At 50.4% G+C, this 21402-nt stretch overlaps 1 protein-coding gene across 1 annotated transcript in view; it reads left to right on the forward strand.

Annotated features, from left to right (window-relative positions):
• SLC27A1 (solute carrier family 27 member 1) overlaps positions 1-21402 on the forward strand; it is a 34263-nt gene that overhangs the window by 1753 nt on the left and 11108 nt on the right. The window contains exons 3-7 of the mRNA XM_077777004.1: positions 19520-19914; positions 20071-20232; positions 20435-20504; positions 21199-21290; positions 21362-21398. Of these exons, the coding sequence (XP_077633130.1) occupies positions 19520-19914; positions 20071-20232; positions 20435-20504; positions 21199-21290; positions 21362-21398 (756 nt within the window). The remainder of the gene's footprint in view (positions 1-19519; positions 19915-20070; positions 20233-20434; positions 20505-21198; positions 21291-21361; positions 21399-21402) is intronic.

The raw sequence follows: 21402 nt of genomic DNA on the forward strand, positions 1-21402 counted from the left end.
CACTGAGGGGAATTGCAGGGGACAGTTTGAGGGTCTCTGGAGGGAGAGGAGTAGGTTTCAGGCTTCTAGAGGCTGCTTTGGAGACTTCAAGGACTGGAAGGTGGGCTCTTTCGGGGGCTGGTTGGGGTTCTAGAGAGCTGAGGCTGTTTGAGAGGCCGTGGGTATTTGGGGGTCTCTATGGGGACTTGGTGACTGTGAGAGGCCTCCAGGGGTCCCTTCCAGGGGCTCTTCAGGGATTCTGATAGGTCCCTAGGGGCCCACAGTGGTGACCCAGTGGTCTCTGGGGGCTGCCAAGACACTTTGGGTTTACCTAGGGCCTTCTCGGGGTGTGAAGGATGAAGGGGCTTCTTGGGGTATCTGTAAGGGACTTTCAGAGTTTCTGAAGGGTGTGTGTCCCCACGGGGCAATTTACCGGTTTCTCTGTGGCAGGGGGTCTCTTTGAGAGTTTGGAGTCTGTGCAGGATTTGGGGGGTTCAGGGTTTGTGAGGTTGCTGTGTATGCCAAGACTTGTTTGGGGAATCTCAGGAGACTGTGATCTCACACGAGGGGATTTTGGTGCCATATGCAGGTATCCTTGGAAGAAGGTCTCTGGGGTGTCGCTGAGGGGCTGGCTTGAAGAAGCTGTTGGGGGATCCTCCTGGGGTGAAATAGGTGTCGTGGGGCTTTCCCACCAGAGCACATCTTAGTAACAGCCCCCACATGGGAAAGCCTGGGCACCTGCTGTGGCTCTGCCAGGCCGATACTCTCAGGGAGGTAGGGAGAGTAACCCATTAATGGTGAAGATACAGGCTCTGTGAGCAGCAGGGATGGCGTGGAGCTGGAGAAAGTTCTACTGCCAGTTGATGGGTTCTGAACCTTCTAGCACCCGTCCTGTCCTCTCCACGCTCTGGCCCCTGCCTCTGCTCTTGGTCTTTCTGACATGCAGATTTGAGTGTGCGCTCTGTTCCCATACCCTCCACCACCCCCATGCTCTGCAGGAGAGAGACTCAGCCTTCAGCTGGACGCAGTGACCTCGCCTCAGATCTGCCCACTCCCCACCCCCATGGTGTCCCCTGGGGTTCCCTCTGCCTGGCACACACTGTTCCTCCTCTTGCCCGGTGATGCCTTATGATGTTGCCTCCTGGGGGACCCTTGGCGGACTTTTCCTACTCAACAGCCTCCTATGGTTGCTTGTTGCCCTTAAAATATAGACCCCCTGGGGTTCCTGACTGTGTCCACAACCTCTTCTTTCCTTTGTCATTCTTCCAGCTACACCGGCCTTCTTGCTGTTCCTAAACATGCTCGGCCCCAGGGCCTTTGTACTTGCTGCTCGCTCTGCCTGGATCACTCTTTCTTGCTATTCATTGACATCATGCCATAGCTTAAATGTCACCTCAGAGAGCCCTCTCCTGATACTGTGGCTCTGTACACTCTCCTACCTTGTCGCTGTTGGGCGGGATGGCCAACGTTTACTGCGTGCCCGCTCCACCCTGTGACGTGGGTACTCCCTTGTCCCCACTTTACAGATGAGCAAACTGAGGCACAGCATGGTTTGGTCACTTGCCCAGGACCACACCGGGGGAGAAGTAGTGGGGCCAGGATTTGTACCCAGGCAGCGTGGCTCCAAAGCCAGTACCTCGATTGCAGCCTCATAAGGCACCCAAACCACACAACTAAGCTACCACTGGCTTCCTGACCTTCCGAAAATGAGATAATAAATGTCGCCAGCTGGTAATTTTGGAGGCAATTTGTCACACAGCGGTAGCTAACTAATACAGCTTGTATGGCCCTTTCTGTGGGCCGGGCCTTGTAGTGTTCTCACAGTCCTACAAGGAAGGAGGGGCGCCTGGGTGGCTTAGAAGGTTGGGTGTCTGACTCTTGGTTTCTGCTCTGGTCATGATCTCAACAGTTTGTGGGATTGAGTCCCGCATCAGGCTCTGTATCGACAGCATGGAGCCTGCTTGGGATTCTCTCTCTCTCTCTCTCTCTCTCTTTCTCTTTCTCTCTTTCTCTCTCTCTCTCTCTTTCTCAAAAACAAATAAATAAACTTTAAAAACAGGGATGCCTGGGTGGCTCAGTCAGTTAAGTGTCTGACTCTTTTTTTTTTTTTTTTTTTAGTTTACTTATTTATTTTGAGAGGGACAGAGACAGTGTGAATCAGGGAGGGGCAGGGAGAGAGAGGAGAGACAGAGAACCCCAAGCAGCCTCTGCACTCTCACCATGGAGCCCAAGGTGGGGCTCAGACCCACGAAACAGTGAGATCATGACCCGAACCCATACCAAGAGCCAGGTGCTCAACTGACCAAGCCACCCAGGTGCCCCTAAAGATCCAACTCTTGATCTCTGCTCAGGTCGTGATCTCATGGTTCATGGGTTTGAGCCCCGTGTCTGGGCCGCGTGCTGACGGTGTGGAGCCTGCTTGGAATGCTCTTATCTCCGTCTCTCTGCTCCTCTCCTCCTCACGCTCTCTCACTCTCTCAAAAATAAGTAAATACACTTTAAAAAAAAGAAAAAAAAGGAAGGGATGCCTACTAACTTCGTTTACAAGGAGACGAGGTCCCTTACCCAGGAATGCACAGGCAAGGAGGACAGGGCACTGGAGTTCAAGTTCTTAGCCCCTGTGCTGTGCCCGGGGTGGTGGGGGAGCTGCATTTAGACCCAGGGCTCAGAAAATACGTAAGCACCCAACTCTGGTCCTCCCACCTCATTCTGTATCCTGTATTTGCGGCATGAAATCCGATCACATTTTTTTTCTTGTGGGTTTCTTTCTGCCCTGGCGCCCTGGAGCTCAGGGTGAGAACACGAGGGGGCAGAAGGAATAGAAGGATGAGAAGAAGCCTCAGGAAGGGCCCAGGGGCGGACAGTGGCTTCTTTGTCCCCAGGGTGGGGGTGGCTTGGGCTGCTGCCAGGCCGGGGCAGCCCAGGCATGTGGCTGGATCTGAGGACTGGAGTCCACTGCCTGCCCACGTGGGTGTGTTCCGGAAAGGACCAGGGCAAGTGCAGGACAGGACGTGTAACCCGATCAAGACTGGCTGCAGCCTCAGTTCCTGTTTCTTGCAGTGTCACCTATAGATGGGGGGGCCCTCCTCGCAGGGGCTGCTTCCTGTGGTTCCCAGCCTTTCTGGGGTCCTTTCCCCACAGCTATACAAGTAGTACCAGCTTATGGGATTCTTGGGGTGCTGTGTCAAGTTCACTCGTGGGAAGCTCTTAGAGAGCTGGGTACACAGTCGGTTCTCCGATGCGTTTGAGCAGGTGGCTGTCAGCTGGTGGGGGAGGAGCTGATGGTTGGCAGCTTGATGCCCAGAGTCGGTGTGGACCTCAGCTCCGCCCCTTGCTGGCCCCATGGAACGTGGTCCTAGGAGTCCCAATTTCTGTATCTGTAAAAATAGTCCTTATGTAACATCTCTCCCTCAAGAAGCATGAATTGAATACCTTTTGTATTCAATGGGCACTCGGCCTCCCTCCCGCATGGTACGTGGTGAATGCTTTATTCATGCTTTGTGGCAAGCCTGAGGAGGAGCAGAGGGACCCTGGGTTGGGGAGGGGGGTCCTGGTTCTGGGCTTCTGCCCTGACTTGCTGTGTCACCTCGGGCATATTAATTCACCTCTCTGAGCACCCACCTCATCCCGTCGTCCGTCAAATGGGAATCTTAGGACCGTACTTCAGAGGGTGGCTGTAAGGTTAGCACAGTGCCTGGCACATAGTAGGTGCTCAATAAATGCTGAGGCTGCTTGTCTCAGCTACTCTGATTACTGAATGAGTGAAATACCAGGGAGGTGGATATATAGGTAGCGGTCTTTTAATATTTTGTTTTTACCTATTTTGTGTAATAGTCAATATAGAACACATGGTACAGCATTCAAATGTCGTAGAAGGGTTTACAGTGAATGTCATTGTCTGTGAGTCCCTTAGCCCTTGAAGTTCCCTTCGTCAGAGGCATCTTCTATCTCTTTCCCAAGGTAGAGGTACAGGAATCTGCACATACCTTCCCATTGTTCGGGCCCACAGGCGGCCACACAGTCTCCATCGTATTTCTCACCTGGCACTTTCTTTCCACTTTTACTTGCAATTTTCTTTTTAAATGTTTTTTATTTATTTCTGAGAGAGGGAGAGAAAGAGAAGCATGAGCAGGGGAGGGTCAGACAGAGAGGGAGACACAGAACCCGAAACAGGCTCCAGGCTCTGAGCTAGCTGTCAGCACAGAGCCCGATGCGGGGCTTGAACGCACGAACCGCGAGATCATGACCTGAGCCGAAGTTGGACGCTGAACCGACTAAGCCACCCAGGCTCCCCTTTACTTGTAATTTTTACTTTTATTGAAGTCATGCAAGCTTTGAGGTGAAAGACTGGCAGCAGCCCTCTACCTCATGTGGCACCTTTCATCCACATTTTTCCTTTTCTACCTGGAATGGCTCTCACCTCTTGTCTGAATCTCTTGGGCTTTAGCTCCATATCTCTAAGTGTCTAATGTGACACTATCTGCATTTTTTCATTTGGGGACTTGATCTGTCATCTCCCTCCGTGGAAAAGAGGAAGTCGTGTCCCTTTATCCTCCGTGTCATCTCTCTCTTCCTGTCCCTGTACGTGTATGTGCACCCCCCCCCACAAGAGACACATGTTTTTCCGTACCTTCACTGTCCCAGTATTATTGCAGTTGATTCTCATTATTTGTGGTAATTTTATTCTATAAAGTCACTGCAAACATTGAATTAACAAATACTGAGCTATCATTCCTAGAGGAAATACAGAGTTAGGTGTCTGCAAACCTCTGGTCACAACATTTTTATCAACTACTCAATACATAATCTTGTTTTATGTTTATTCTTTATAGAGACACCTCATTTTATATAAATTCTTTTTGTTGTTGTTGTTTTTAAAGTAAGCTCGGGGCCCAACATGGGGCTTGAACTCATGATCCTGAGATCAAGAGTCACAAGCTCTCCTGACTGAGCCAGCCAGGCATCCCTATGGTTTTTTTTTAAAAATAAATATTCTTGAGTCACCTGGGTTGGTTAAGTGTCAGCTTTGGTTGAGTCATCTCAGTTGGTTAAGCGACCGACTTCGGCTCAGGTCACTATCTCGTGGTTCATGGGTTTGAGGCCTGCATTGGGCTCCGTGCTGACAGCTTAGAGGCTGCAGCCTTTTGGATTCTGAATCTTTCTCTCTGCCCCTTCCCCACTCGCACTCTATCTCTCCCAGTGAACTGATGGCCAACAGCATTATAACTCATGCCAGAACAAAACTTATCTAAGTAAGCCACATCTCAGCCTTCTTGCACTTAGGAGCACTAGACAGCACTTTAGCATTATTCCTGGGGGCCATTTTAAGCATCAAAATCACCAAAGAAAGGACAAAAATGGAAAAATGTGGGATGGCACTAAATAGACTTCCAAAAGAATGCTTGTTTACAATATGAGATGAAACAAGAAGGCAGAGTGTTGCCTTGTTGAACTAACCTGGGAATGTGCACATTGGCAACACAGTTTTTTTTTTTGCCATGTTATGTGTGTCCTCAAATGGTTGTGAAAGAAATGCAAATATTGATTTTTGGGGTTACAAATAAATATTAGTCAGCAGATGGGGCGCCTGGGTGGCTTAGTTGGTTGAGCGTCCGACTTTCGCTTAGGTCATGATCTCGCGGTTCGTGGGTTCGAGCCCCGCGTCGGGCTCTGTGCTGACTGCCAGCTCAGAGCCTGGAGCCTGTTTCAGTCTGTGACTCCCTCTCTCTCTGACCCTCCCCTGCTCACGCTGTCTCTCTCTCTCTCTCTCTCTCCTAGAAATAAATAAAACATTAAAAAAAAATATATTAGTCAGCAAATTTTCAGTTAAGAAAGAAATCTCTGAATAATGAGGATTGACTATCATAATTTGTTCAGGTAAGTAATCAATATTTACATTGTTTTGATGGTAACAGTATTCTTGGTTGAGCCACTGTATACTATGATCATTTTTTGTTTCTTAACACCTTTATGTATTTTCTTTGGGGTTATTAATTGCCTTTGTATTTGATAGTTTTCTTTGTATTTATCTATACATCAAGCCCAAGCAACAGTTGTGTCTCTCTTCTCTCATGACTTTTATAGCATAAGATGGGTTTTCAGTTTCACCATTTTTGGAGAGGTCTCTCTTCTAGCCTCCAATTTGTCCAGGCTGGGCTACTTACTCTTTGCACCTGGTAAATAGCCATCACCCCAATCTTGATTCTAGCTACCTTCCTGAGGATTGGCATTACTTCTGTCTTGGGTCAGAGGCACTGTTTCCTGGGTCCCTTGTGGTTTTCTTCTTTGGTTTACTCCTTAGATTTGTTGGAGCACATTCTTGTTAGCTTTGGGAAAAGTATGGTTGAGAAGTTAATTTTTTGAGAATCTTTATGTATGAAAACATTTTTATTTCCACCCTCACACTTGATTGATGCTCTCGGTTTAAACTTCTAGGTTGGAAATAATTTTCCTTCAGAATTGAAGGCATTTCTTCTCATTTAATTATTGTTGAAAAGTCTGAAACCCTCCTAATTCCTGGTCTTTTGTAGTGATCTGTTTTCCTACTTTCTGGAAGTTTGTGGGATCTTTTCAAGATGGTGGGCTATTTCCATCCATTGTATGCTCTGTTGGTTAGCTTCAGGGCAAGGAAGTTTTCTTAAATGGTACTGATGATTTACTCACCTTTATTTCTTTTGCTCTTCTTGGAACTCCTGTTATTCAGTACTTGGAACAGCATTTAGCTTGATAATTATTTGTTGATTAAATATTATGTTGGATCTTCTGGGCTAGTACTCTAATTTTCTTTTTTTTAAATTTTCCGGGGCACCTGGGTGGCTTAGTCGGTTAAGCTTCCGACTTTCGCTTAGGTCATGATCTCGCGGTTCGTGGGTTCGAGCCCCGTGTCGGGCTCTGTGCTGACTGCCAGCTCAGAGCCTGGAGCCTGTTTCAGTCTGTGACTCCCTCTCTCTCTGACTCTCCCCTGCTCACACTGTCTCTCTCTCTCTCTCTCCTAGAAATAAATAAAAACATTTAAAAAAATTAAAAAGAAATTTTCCATCTCTATCTTTTTATCCTACTTTCTATGATATTTCTTCAAATACACCTTCTAACCCTTCTGTTAATATTTGACTTGTGTCCAAACATTTAAAAATTTTTATTGTGATCATTATTTGTTTAAATTAATAGACTTTAGGTTTTTTTTTTAAATGTCTTATTTATTTCTGAGAGAGAGAGAGAGACATTGTGAGCAGGGGAGGGTCAGAGAGAGAGGGAGACACAGAACCTGAAACAGGCTCCACGCTCTGAGCGGGCTGTCAGCACAGAACCCGATGTGGGGTTCAAACCCACGAACCCTGAGATCATGACCTGAGCCGAAGTCGGACGCTTAACCGACTGAGCCACCCAGGTGCCCCTAATAGACTTTAGTTTTAATTCTTTATAGACTTCATTTCTTTATTATCAGTTTTAGGTTTACAGAAAAATTGACCAGAGAGTACATAGAGTTCCCCTATATCCCCTTCTCCTTCCCCCAAATTTCCCCTATTATTAAGATCTTTTTTTTAAATTTTTTTTAATGTTTTATTTATTTCTAGGAGAGAGAGAGAGAAAGACAGTGTGAGCAGGGGAGGGTCAGAGAGAGAGGGAGTCACAGACTCTGAAACAGGCTCCAGGCTCTGAGCTGGCAGTCAGCACAGAGCCGGACGCGGGGCTCGAACCCACGAACCGCGAGATCATGACGTAAGCCACCCAGGCGCCCCCTATTATTAAGATCTTATTTTAGTGTAGTATACTTGTTACAATTGGTGAACTGATATTGATATATTTTTATTTTTATTTATTTTTTAATTTAAATCCAAGTTAGTTAACATATAGTGTAATAATGATTTCAGGAATAGAACTTAGTGATTCATCACTTACATATCACACCCAGTGTACATCCTATCAAGTGTCCTCCTTAATGCCCCTTGTCTATTTAGCCCATCCCCCACCCAACACCCCACCAGCAACCCTCAGTTTGTTCTCTGTATTTAAGAGTCTCTAATGGTTTGTCTCCCTCTCTGTTTTTATATTATTTTTGCTTCCCTTCTCTGATGTTCATCGGTGTTGTATCTTAAATTCCACATATTAGTGAAATCATATGATATTTGTCTTTCTCTGACTGACTTCACGTAGCATAATACACTCTAGTTCCATCCATGTTGTTGCAAATGGCAAGATTTCATTCTTTTTGATGGCCAAGTAATATATATCGCCAAGTAATGTATACATATACATATACGTATATGTATATGTATATGTATGTATACACATACATCGTCTTTATCCATTCATTAGTTGATGGACATTTGGGCTCTTTCCATACTTTAGCTATTGTCAATAGCACTGCTATAAACACTGGGGTGCTTGTGCCCCTATGAATCCGCACTCCTGTATCCTTTGGATAAATACCTAGTAGTACAATTGCTGGGTCACAGGGTAGTTGTATTTTTAACTTTTTGAGGAACCTCCATACTGTTTTCCAGAGTGGCTGTACCAGTTTGCATTCCCACCAGCAGTGCAAAGGATTCCTCTTTCTCTGCATCCTTGCCAACATCTGTTATTGTCCGAGTTGTTAACTTTAGCCATTCTGACAGGTGTGTGAAATATAATTGACATAACATTATATTAGTTTCAGGTGTACAATGTAATGATTTGATATTTGTATTTAGTATGAAGTGATCACCACAAGAAGTCTAGGTGACATCCATGATCACACATTGTTACACACTTCTTGTAATGAGAACTTCTGAGATCTGCTTTTTTTTTTTTTAATGTTTTATTTATTTCTGAGAGAGGGAGAGAGAGAGACAGTGTGAGCAGGGGAGGGTCAGAGAGAGAGGGAGTGACAGACTCTGAAACAGGCTCCAGGCTCTGAGCTGGCAGTCAGCACAGAGCCCGACGCGGGGCTCGAACCCACGAACCGCGAGATCATGACCTAAGCGAAAGTCGGACGCTTAACCGAGTAAGCCACCCAGGCGCCCCTAAGATCTGCTTTCTTATTAGCAACTTTCAAATATGGAATCCAGTACAGACAGTCCCTGACTTCCAGTGGTTTGACTTACAATTTTTTGACTTTACAATGATGTGAAAGTGACATGCATTCAGTAGAACATGTACTTTGAACTTGGAATTTGGATAATTCCCGAGACCATTGACAGGCAGTATGAAACTCTGTCCTGATCCCGGCCACCAGCAGCCAGCCACAAGCTCCCCGTCACCCACACTATCACGAGAGTAAACGACCTGTACAGGCACCCTGTACCCATTCAGCCGTTCTTTGCTTCGCTTTCAGTACAGTATTCAGTAAATTATGTGAGATATTCAACACTTTATTAAGTAGGCTTGTGGGGGCGCCCAGGTGGCTCAGTCAGTTAAGTGTCCAACTTCGGCTCAGGTCATGATCTCACAGTTTGTGAGTTGGAGCCCCCCATCTGCCTCTGTGCTGACAGCTTAGAGCCTGGAGCCTGCTTCAGATTCTGTGCCTCCCTCTCTCTCTGACCCTCTCTGCTCATGCTCTGTCTCTCTCTTCTTCAAAAATAAATCTTGTAAAAAAAAATTTTTTTTAAATAGGCTTTGTGTTAGATTATTTTGCCCAACTGTGAACTAATATGAGTGTTTTGAGCACATTTAAGGTAGGCCAGGCTAAGCTATAACATTCGTTAGGTTAGATGTATTAAATGGATTTTTGACTTATGGTATTTTCAACTCATGTTGTGTTTAGTGTAAGTCCAGGAAGATCTGTATTATTGCCTACAGTCACCCTGTTGTACGTTATATCCCTGGGACTGATTTTTTTTTAATTTAATGTTTTTTATTTATTTCTGAGTGAGAGAGAGAGACAGCATGAGCAGGGGATGGTCAGAGAGAGAGGGAGACACAGAATCCGAAACAGGCNCTGGGACTGATTTTATGTAGGGGCTTGCTTCCTACACAGACTTCCACCCATTTCGCCCTGGAGCCCAGGATTCAGCTTTCTCCCACCTCCAAGGGCCCCCACCTTTCATCCCTGCTCCCCAATTTCCAAAGGTGGGGTAACTTGGTCTCCATTCCCATTTTCCTAGTCCGTGTGTTCACACTTTTAAAAAATCCCTTTACTGGGGCACCTGGGTGGCTCAGTTGGTTAAGCATCTGACTTCGGCTCAGGTCACGATCTCTCAGTTTGTGAGTTCGGGCCCCGCTTCTCTCTCTCTCTCTCTACCCCTCATGGGAGTCTCTCTCTCTCTCTCTCTCTCTGTCCCTCTGTCCCTCACTCACTTGTGCCCTCTCTCTTCTCTCAAAAAATTAATAAAAATAAAAAAATCCATCTTCTGGCTATTCTGGGGGGAGACAGGGAAGCAGAATGATCAGGGTCTGGGTGTCTGATCTGCCACCTTTGCGTGACATTACCTGGGACTTTTCTCACCTTTGGCTCCTTCCCCATCCACCTGTGTGGGGGCCCCATTCTCGCAGAGGCTGCACAGCCTTCCATTGTAAGGACCAGCCATGGGCATCAGACCCCTCCTGTACTACAGGACATTTGAGTTCTTTCCCATCTTTGGCTCACTGGACGCTACAAATGAATAACACNGTTTGTGTGTTCGGGCCCCGCTTCTCTCTCTCTCTCTCTACCCCTCAGGGGAGTCTCTCTCTCTCTCTTTCCCTGTCCCTCTGTCCCTCACTCACTTGTGCCCTCTCTCTCTCTCTCAAAATTAATAAAAATAAAAAAATCCATCTTCTGGCTATTCTGGGGGGAGACAGGAAAGCAGAATGATCAGGGTCTGGGTGTCTGATCTGCCACCTTTGCATGACATTACCTGGGACTTTTCTCACCTTTGGCTCCTTCCCCATCCACCTGTGTGGGGGCCCCATTCTCGCAGAGGCTGCACAGCCTTCCATTGTAAGGACCAGCCATGGGCATCAGACCCCTCCTGTACTACAGGACATTTGAGTTCTTTCCCATCTTTGGCTCACTGGACGCTACAAATGAATAACACTGTCATTTCTCCAATGTGACTTTAACCTGCCAAGCTCGATCTTCTCATTGGTGGAACGATCCAGAACCATGGAGAAAGCCCTGTAACTGCAGTCTACTCCCACCCTCTGCTCTGCTCACTCCTCTCTAGCCCACTGGCCTTGGCTCTCTTTTAAACATGCCTATCTCCTTCCTGCCTCCGGGCCTTTGCANGTTTGAGTTCTTTCCCATCTTCGGCTCACTGGATGCTACAAATGATTAACACTGTCATTTCTCCAATGTGACTTTAACCTGCCAAGTTCGATCTTCTCATTGGTGGAATGATCCAGAACCGTGGAGAAAGCCCTGTAACTGTGCAGTCTACTCCCACCCTCTGCTCTGTTCACTCCTCTCTAGCCCACTGGCCTTGGCTCTCTTTTAAACATGCCTATCTCCTTCCTGCCTCCGGGCCTTTGCACTCACGGTACCCTCCACCTGGAATGCTTTCCCCCTACCCTGAGCTTTACCCACTGCTGGCTCCTTCCCATTCTTTTTTTAAATATTTAAAAAAAATTTTTTTTAATGTTTTATTTATTTCTAGGAGAGAGAGAGAGACAGCGTGAGCAGGGGAGGGTCAGAGAGAGAGGGAGTCACAGAATCTGAAACAGGCTCCAGGCTCTGAGCTGGCAGTCAGCACAGAGCCCGACGTGGGGCTCGAACCCACGAACCGCAAGATNACAGGCCCCGACGTGGGGCTCGAACCCATAAACCGCGAGATCATGACCTAAGCGAAAGTCGGACGCTTAACCGACTAAGCCACCCAGGCGCCCCCCCATTCTTTATTTTTATTATTTTTTAATTTTTAAAAGTTTATTTATTTATTTTGAAAGAGCGCGCGGGGAGGGGCAGAGAGAGAGGGAGAGAGAGAGAGAATCCCGAGCAGTCTTCGTGATGTCAGTGCAGAGCCTGACGGGGGGGCTGGAACCCACGAACCATGAGATCAGGACCTGAGCCAAAACCAAGACACCCAAACGAGTGAGCCACCCAGGCGCCCCTTCTTCCCATTCTTTAAAATGTAGCACACATGTTGCTTCCTCAAAGTGGTCTCCCCCATTCCCGTGGATAAAGCTTTTGATCACATCATCCTGTTTCCTTTTTAGGAAACTTAGCATAAAACTCATTGGTTTGGGGCACCTGGAGGATCAGTTGGTTGAGCATCTGACTCTTGATTTCAGCTCAGGTTATGATCTCACGGTTCGGGAGTTCGGGCCCCACGTTGGGCTCTGCGCTGACAGCGTGAAGCCTGCTTGGGATCCTCCCTCTCTTCTCTTTGTCCCTCCCCCTGCTCTCTCTCAAAAAAAAAAAAATTAAAAACAAACTATCATTGGTTTTCTTTGCTTTTTCCGCAGTTTTCAACTCCTTTCCCCTCCTTAGGTTGTAAACCCCATTTGGACAGTGGTCACGCCTGCTCTAGTCACCTGTGTGTCCCTGTTCCCTGTCATGATGTCCAGCACGTGCTGGTGCTGAGTGGAGGCGTGCTGCACGAGGGGATCAGCCCCTCCAGGGAGCTCATCTCTACAAGGAGGCTTTTGGCTGCAAATAGCACGCATCTCAGCTAGGAGCGGCTTTGGCAGTGAAGGACATTTACAGCCACATGCAACGTGGAGTTTTGCCATGAGGTGGCTTCTGGTTGGTCAGTTCACAGTGCAGCATGTTGTCACTGACCCAGGTTCCCTGTGTCTTTATGCTCTGCCATCCTTGCTCCAAAGGCTTGGCATCTCCAGCTGGGGACCCTCATGGTCTCATGTTGGCTGCTGTGGTTCCGGCTATCACATACCAGTGATGGCTTCTCCGAGAAGTAAGGGAACATGGGACTGCCATGTCCCATGCTGCAGGGATTGTGTGAAAGGGGCTGATGTGTTGCAGGGGGTTGTATGGGCTGGACAGTGTTGGAGTTCAAGGAGCCAAGGGGCTCAGCAGACAGAGCCAGATTTCTAGGGCTTTGAACACTGAGCAGAGGAGCGTCATGTGCCCAGGGAAGGGTTCTGAGCAGGAGAGCAGGGCATATAGACTGGCCTCTTCTGGGGAGCGGGCCGCTCAGCGAGGAGGCTTTGGGGCAACAGGGCAGAAAGTACACTTGTGGCTAGACGGTGGGAAAGGGGACGTCTCCCTGCACAGGGCACTGGGGTAAGAACAGTAAGCAAGGCAAAGGTCGGAGATGAAGCATGGCACACAGGTATACCTCGTTTTACTGCGCTTTGCAGATACTGCAGGGTTCTTTTGTTTTTAACACGAAGGTTTGTGGCAACCCTGTGGCAACCCTATTGGCACAATTTTTCTTTTTCTTTTTTTTAATGTTTGAGAGAGAGGTGGAGACCAAGCACGAGGGGGAGGGGCAGAGAGAGAGGGAGACACAGAATCAGAAACAGGCAACAGGCTCCAGGCTTTGAGCTGGCTGTCAGCACAGAGCCCGATGCGGGGCCCGAACTCACAAACCATGAGATCATGAGCTGAGCTGGAGTTGGATGCTTAACCGACTGAGCCACCCAGGACCTCCTAAAGTAGTTTTCGATGAAGCTGTGTACATTGTTGTTGTTTTTAGACATAATGCTATTGCACACTTAATAAATGAGAGTATGGTATAAACGTATTTGTACACCCTAGGAAACAAATTCTTTCTTGATTTGCTTTATTGCAGTATTTGCTCTCTTGCGGTGGTCTGGAACCATCCCTCAGTGTTGCGGAGGTGTGCCTGTCCTCGTTTCCTGTGGCTCTTCTAACAAAGTAGCACACACTGGGTGACTTAAGGCAACAGACATTTATTCTGCTCTCACTATAGAGGCCAGAAGTCTGAAATCAAGGTGTGGGCATGGTTGGCCGTTTCTGGAAGCTCCGAGGGGACCCTCCCAGCACCTCTCTCCTGGCGTCTGGTGGCTGCTGGCACTCCTTGGCAGATCCTGGGTGTGTGGCTGTCTTTCTCCGATCCTGCGTCCCCTTTCACATGGCCTTCTCTGTGTCTGTATCTCTTTTGTCTCTTACAAGGACATTTGTCATTGGATTCAGGGCCCGCCCGAATCCAAGATGATCTTTTTTCAAGATCCTCAACTTAATTTTATCTGCAAAGACCCTCTTCCCACATGTGGTCATGTTCACAAGTTCTGGGGGCCAGGAATTGGATATCTATTTTGGGTACCACCATTCACCCCGCGATGCAGGGAGTGGGGCCTGGCCCAGCGCAGAGCCAGGAGACCAGGGAGAGCTGACCAGGGCTCTGGTCCCGCCGTGGCTGGTGGGGGCCGGGCCAGGCCAGGCCGGGCTGGTGAGACCAGCAGATTCTGGCCAGTCTGCCCTGGACAGTGCATCCCCGAGGGTCTCTTGGGAGCCACACCCCATCTGGGCTCAGGGGAACATCATCACCACTGGGACCCACTGTGAACGTGTCAGATGCTTTTCCTGTCCTCTGGAGCCCACAGCCAAGGGAGGGAAAAGAATAACCAAGAAGGAAAGGAGGAAATAATAAAGCATCAGAAAGTGACCAGAAGGATCGAGCCTGTTGGAGAGAGGAGGGGATAGCGAGTGGCTCCTTCAGCTAGGGTGGGCTGATGAGAGGGGCCAGCCTTGCGACCTGGGGACAGGAAGAGCACTCCAGATAGAGGAAAGAGCAGGTGCAAAGCCCAGAGGCAGGATCTCCCTGGGCAGAGTAACAGTGGACCCCTGATCTTCAATGCTGCTTGTTGGCGGGGCACTTAACACCCTTGATGCATAGTAGGCTGAGAATCTCATTGTTCAGCTCCGGGCCCCACTTCCTGTTTGTAAATAAGGCAGTGGCAGGACCGAAGCTTTGTTGGGCTGGAGGTTGTCAAGTTCAGTCTTCTGATATTCCGAGTAAGGAAACTGAGGCCTATAGAGAGGGCAGTGTCTACCCGGACCCCACAGCTGGTAGGCAGGGGAGCAGGATTTGAACTAAGACCATGAACTCCAGGGTGCTGTTTCCTTCCTCTGGGCTGCGCTCCTGGCAGTCCGGGTATTGCAAGGCTTGTGACCAGGTGACCCCAGTCTCGGCCTCTGTCTCCACATGTCCCCTCCCCTGTGTTTGTATGTCCTCTCTCAAAAAGACACCTGGGGGTGCCTGGGTGGCTCAGTCAGTTGAACATCTAACTCTGGGTTTTGGCTCAGGTCGTGATATCACGGTTTTGTGCAGTTCAAGCCCCATGTTGGGCTCTGTGCTGGCAGTGTGGAGCCTGCTTGGGATTCTCTCTCTGTCTGTCCCTCCCCTGCTCGCACTTGCTCCGTCTCTCTCAAAGTAAATTAAATAAACTCTGTTTAGTTATTAAATTTTAAAAAATGTTTATTTGCTTTTTGAGGGAAAGAGAGAGACAGAGCGTGAATGGGGGAGGGACAGAGAGAGAGAGGGAAATACAAAATCCGAAGCAGGCTCCAGGCTCTGAGATGTCAGCACAGAGCCCAACGCAGGGCTTGAACCCAGAACTGTGAGATCATGACCTGAGCTGAAGTCGGATGCTCAACTGACTGAGCCATCCAGGCGGTGGCTAAATTAAACTTAACTTAAATAAACTTAAAATTAAATAAACTTAGGGGGGCCTGGGTGGCTCAGTCGGTTAAGCGTCCAACTTCGGCTCAGGTCATGATCTCACGATTTGTGGGTTCGAGCCCCGTGTCGGGCTCTGTGCTGACGGCTAGCTTAGAACCTAGAGCCTGTTTCAGATTCTGTGCCTCCCTCTCTCTCTGACCCTCCCCTGCTCACGCTGTCTCTCAGAAATAAATAAAACATTTTTAAAAAATTAAATAAACTTAGATAAATTAAACAAATTTATATTATTAAATTAAATTAAATTCAATTAGCTAAATTAAGTAAACTTTGAAAAACTTACATAAACTTAAAAAATAAAATAAATAAACTTCAAAAAAAACATTTCAAAGGGGTGCCTGGGTGGCTCAGTCTGTTGAGCGTCTGACTCAGGTCATGAACCCAGGCTCTGTGCTAAGAGTCGGAGCCTGGAGCCTGCTTTGAATCCTGTGTCTCCCTTTGCCCTTCCCCCACTCAAACTCTGTTTCCATCTCTGTCTCTCCCAAAAAGTAAATAAACATTTAAAAAAGTTTTTAAGAACATAAAAAAAAAAGACACCTGTCATTGGATTTAGGTTGCTCTGGGGAATCAGGATGACCTCATCTCATATTTCCCTTAATTACATCTGCAAAGACCCTACTTCCAAATAAGGTCACGGTCTGACGTTTTGGGTGGACATGAATTTTTGGGGGACGCTCTTCAGCAAGTAGATACCATCATCCTTACGTTCCAGGTCCTGAGCTTCATGCTGGAACCATATCCCTGGACACACCAGACAGAAAACCTGGGTGCTCACGCTCATAGAAATTAACAAAAAAGTTCAGGAAATCAGTAAAGGAAGATGATGTTTTTAGATTGTGCAGACCGCTCTGAAGGAGTAAAACAGGGCCTGGGAGTGTATCAGTCACCCATGAGTTCCATGGCTGCTTAACAAATTACCCCAGAACCTAGAGGTTTAAGACAGTGATCAGTATCATCTCCTGTGACTCCTGTGGGTCGAGAAGTCAGATGTCACCAAGATGTCACCATCTTATCTGCTCTGCTGTGTCCAGAGTCTCAGGTGGAAGACTCAGAATCTGGGGCCAGAATTACCCAAAGTTTTATTCACTCAGACACGTTGTTAGAACACCTATGCGGGGCCTCGCCATGTGGTCTGGGCTTCCTTTTCTTACAACTTGGTGCTAGGTTCTGAGGGCCAGTGTCTGGAGAGAGTGTGAGAAGGTCTGCGGGCCTGGAGGAGAGGTGCCGGCTTGGTGCCCCCCTGTCTTGGAAGTCACACAGCATGACTACTGCCACGTTCTCTTCATTAGAAGTGAGTCCCTGAGTCTGCCCACTCCCGAGGGGTGGGAAAATAGGCCCTGCATTTTGAAGGGAGACTGTCAAAGAATTTGCAGGCGTGTTTTCAAACAGCCATAGCGATCCAAGCTGGGCAGTGCTGGGAAGACGTCTCTAGGCAAGGGACATTGGAGCCGAGAGGGAAAGGATGTGTAGGAACCCTGATGAGGGGTCTGGGGCAGAATGTTTCAGCAGTGGGAACCGGATCGGCAAAGGTCCTGGGGCAGGAAACTTTTGCCGTGCTGAAAATCAGTGAAGGAGGTGAGAACAAGCTGGAGGAAGAGAGGGTGATGAGGTGGGCAGACCGATGGGGCTGGGGCGGGTTGGGCCTCACAGGCCCTCTGGAGGGTTAACACATTTTTTTCAAAAGATTTTATTATGGAAGATTTTGTGCCTACCAAAGAGGAGAGAATAATGTAATGAGCCCATGTGCCCATCCCCCGGCATCCATGACCTTCACATGGTCTCTTCCTTGTCCCCACGCACTTCCTCTGCTGTCTGAGCCCCGTGGGCACATCCTTTCACCTATTAGTGAAACAGCATATTTCTGGAAGGCAAGGACCCCCCCTCCTTTTTAACCTTGCTGCAAGTCAGTCTTTATGAGTTGTTTTATTAATTTTCATCGTAGTAAAGGATACACAACATTTTCCATTAGTGACCTTGAGTACATTCACAGTTGCAGAATGCCATCTCTATGTAGTTCCAGAACATTCCCATCCCGAAAGGGAAACCCTGTTCCCATGAGCACTCACTCCCCTCTCCCCTCCCCCCAACCCCTGGTAGCCACCAATCAGCTCCGTTTTCGTCCATTGTTTTTGCAGCATCACATATAATGAAATGCATCCATTCTAAGTGCGCATTTGGGGTTTGGACAGAGGTCCATACCCAGGTAACCGCCACTGTCAAGATACAGAATGTCCCCATCTCCCCAAAAGACGACTCCTGCCCCTTTGGCATCAGTATCCCTGCCACCCCACCCCCAGCCCCTGTCCCCTTCCTCCACTGATCTGACTTCTCAGGCCTGGTAGCTCTGCCTTTGCAAAGCAGGTGCTCAGGTATGATGCACCAAAGACATCTGGGCCTTTGCACTGGTCGCCAGGGAGGGGTGGGATGCTGGGCTCCAGGGTCAGGGGCTTGAAAGCAGTCATTCAATCTCTGTTTACTGAGCACCTACTACGTGCCAGGCTCCCGATCAGATGCAGGCATTGCTTCCCCTGGTCACTGCAGACTGGGGCTTCGATGAGCAGGGCTCTCCGATTATGGGTGCTCATTTACGTGGAGGCCGTCGTCACCTGACAGCAATAAGGCGGGCACCCAGAGGGAACTGGTGGGCGGCAACCTGCCCAAGACCCTTCGTTGATGCTCCTCACAGCTGTCCCTATGCCTGCGCCTCTTCCCAGGGTGGCCTTGCCCTGGGCCTTGATCCCGTGTGGCGGCCCCTCCTCTCAGCAAAGGTCTTGCCGGGTTCGGGCTGGCTGCTTTCTTGGGCCGTGGGGTTCAGACCTGGCCTGGGAGCTCCGATGCCTCTCTCTCCAAGACAGTTGTCCTGTAGGATTATTTGTGGCAGGCCCCAGGAGAGCGGGGCCTTAGTCTGTCTTCACCACTGTTTCTCCAAGCCCTAGAGCAAAACAGACAGAAGTCCCTGTCACCCGGGGCAGAAAGAGATAGCCCAGGGGCAAGACGGGAAATCAGTAACTGCTGCGTTGAAAGAAAAGCAGCAGGGACCAGAGAGGGGCGAGGAGGGGGGTGCAATAACAGATGGGTGTCATTTGAGCCAAGACCTAATGGAAGTGGGGGAGGAGCTGTGTGGATGTGGCAGAAGAGGGGTCCAGGCAGGGGACATAGTCCGTGCAAAGGCCCTGAGGTGGGAGCATGCCAGGTGGTGTGTTCAAGGAACAGCAAGAAGGCCCTGTGGCTGGAGTGAGTGAGCAAGGGGTGGGTGGCAGGGGGAGCAGCGTGGAAAGGGAGAAGGAGCAGAAGAAGGATGGAGGGGAAGAAGGGCTAGGTCTGCGTTACCGCTGCGTCCCTCTTGCCCATCGTGGACCTGGCACGCAGTAGGTGCTCATCATTTGGGAGATGAATGGGAGAGTCTGCCTCTGTGTTGGCTACTACCTCGAGTTCCAGGTTTGGGGACACAAGCACAGTCCGGCGTTTTTACCGAGCACCTAGTATGTACCGGGCTCCTCGGCCAGTGCAGATGTGACTTCCCTGGGGTGCTCACTCTCCAGGGGTGGGGGGAACAGATCCAGTGCCTGCCCCAGCCTGGCCCTATCTGGGGGACTCTATGCTTTGATGGGGGGGGGGCAGTGGGCACAGTGCGGGCGCCGAACCCTGGAAGGCTTCCTGGAGGAGACGATGAGGACACCAGGCTTGGGTGGGTGGAACATGAGGAGTCCAGGCTGCAGGCGCTAGTGGGGTCTGTGGGAGGCTTTGGACGTCCCAGGAGAGAGAAACAAGGACGATCCACGGGACTTCCGGGTTGGTTGGTAAACAGCCCTTCCTGTGCTTAGTCCCCCAAGAGACCCAGCCACCACAAGGCCCTTATTGAAGGAGGGCAGGGACCTTTTCCTCTGCTTTTTCCACATGGAGATGCTGAGGCTCCGAGAGGTCTCCTGGAGGCCGGGCAGGGCACCCAGTGACGCCGTCTCCCCCTCCCCTCCCCGCAGCGGTCTCTCTGTGCTGATCCGCGTGCGCCTGGAGCTGCGGCGCCACCAGCGTGCCCGCCACACCATCCCACGGATCTTCCAGGTGGTGGTACGGAGGCACCCTGACCGCCTGGCGCTGGTGGACGCGGGCAGCGACGTGTGCTGGACCTTTGCGCAGCTGGACGCCTACTCCAATGCGGTGGCCAACCTCTTCCTCCAGCTGGGCTTCATGCCGGGTGACGTGGTGGCGCTCTTCCTGGAGGGCCGGCCCGAGTTCGTGGGCCTGTGGCTGGGCCTGGCCAAGGCGGGCGTGGAAGCCGCGCTGCTCAATGTTAACCTGCGGCGGGAGCCCCTGGCCTTCTGCCTGGGCACCTCGGGTGCCAAGGCCCTCATCTTCGGAGGAGAGCTGGCAGCAGGTGAGGCTCGGCGTGGGTATCATCCTAAGGGGGGGGGGGGAGGGGGAGCTGGGGCTTCCCCGGGGCGGGGAGTGGGCACGGAAATGGTGTGGTGCATCCCGGGTCTTGGGAGGGGTCTTGGCCGTCCTTGACCTTGACGTATGTTTCGGGCTACAGCGGTGGCTGAGGTGAGTGGACAGCTGGGGAAGAGCCTGCTCAAGTTCTGCTCTGGAGAACTGGGCCCCGAGGGTGTCTTGCCCGACACCCGGCTCCTGGACCCGTTGTTGAAGGAAGCCTCCACGGAGCCCCCGGCACAGCCCCCAGACAAGGGAATGGATGGTGAGGCTCCGCCCCCTGACAAGGGAATGGATGGTGAGGCTCCGCCCCCTGGCAAGGGAATGGATGGTGAGGCTCCGCCCCCTGACAAGGGAATGGATGCTGAGGCTAGGATGGGACGCCCCCCTCCCGCTGCCAGTGCCCACCCTGTCCCCTCATCCCTCCCCCCCCAGTCCTTGGACCCCAACGCGTGCGTCTCCTGCAGATCGCCTCTTCTACATCTATACGTCGGGGACCACAGGGCTGCCCAAGGCCGCCATTGTAGTGCACAGCAGGTGAGGGGGGCCCATGGGTGTTGCCCCAGCTTTGGAGAGTGACTCCAGGTCACTGACCCCTTCCCTCTGCTCTTGTTGGGGTCTTGTGGACATTTCTGTCTGACCTGCCAAAACCCCACGGCCCATCCCAGGACAGTGCTGCTCCGTGCCCCTCCTCGGTCTCATGCCCCTCCCTTTAGTGGCCGCAGGGGGGTTTCAGATCCTACACCAGACCGGCCCTGTGCCAGACTTTGCTGCATCTGCCTTGGCCCTCAGAGTAAAATACACGCACGCATTGTGCACCCCTGCCAATTCTGTGCTGTCGTTTTCCATCCCTCGGCTCATGCCCTTTCACCTCCTTAAACTTCCTCCAATTGGCCAGGGTCCTTCTGCTCTCGGGGCCTTTGCACATGCTCTGCTCTCACCAGGGCGCTCCTTAGCTCAGCCCCCACAGCTCCTTCACACCAGGTCTCAGCTCGTGTGTCACCTCCCCACACCTCTCTGGCTGTCACCTTCAGCACCTCTCCTTTTCTCTGTTCCCTATATTCCTCCTGGCGCCTAGCAGCACCGGCAACTATGGGCTGCAGGTGCTTCTCGGGCTGTGAGCTGGTCTGGCTCTGCCTGGGTCCCTGCTGTGCCCCCTTCCCCCCTCCCCCCACTCCCATACCCAGGAGGACGCAAGTCCCCGTCCCTGCGCTCCCCGCCCCCTCCGCAGGTACTACCGCATCGCAGCCTTCGGCCATCACGCCTACAGCATGCGGGTGGCAGACGTACTCTATGACTGCCTCCCCCTGTACCACACAGCAGGTACTGGGGGCGGGCCGGGGCGGGGGGCGGGGCAGCGCCTGGGAACTCCTCACCGAGCGCGCCCTCTGCAGGGAACATCATGGGCGTGGGGCAGTGTCTCATCTACGGGCTG

Source organism: Crocuta crocuta, unplaced genomic scaffold (assembly GCF_008692635.1).
Source record: "Crocuta crocuta isolate KB4526 unplaced genomic scaffold, BGI_CrCroc_1.0 scaffold77, whole genome shotgun sequence".
NCBI classification, from domain to species: Eukaryota; Metazoa; Chordata; class Mammalia; order Carnivora; family Hyaenidae; genus Crocuta; species Crocuta crocuta.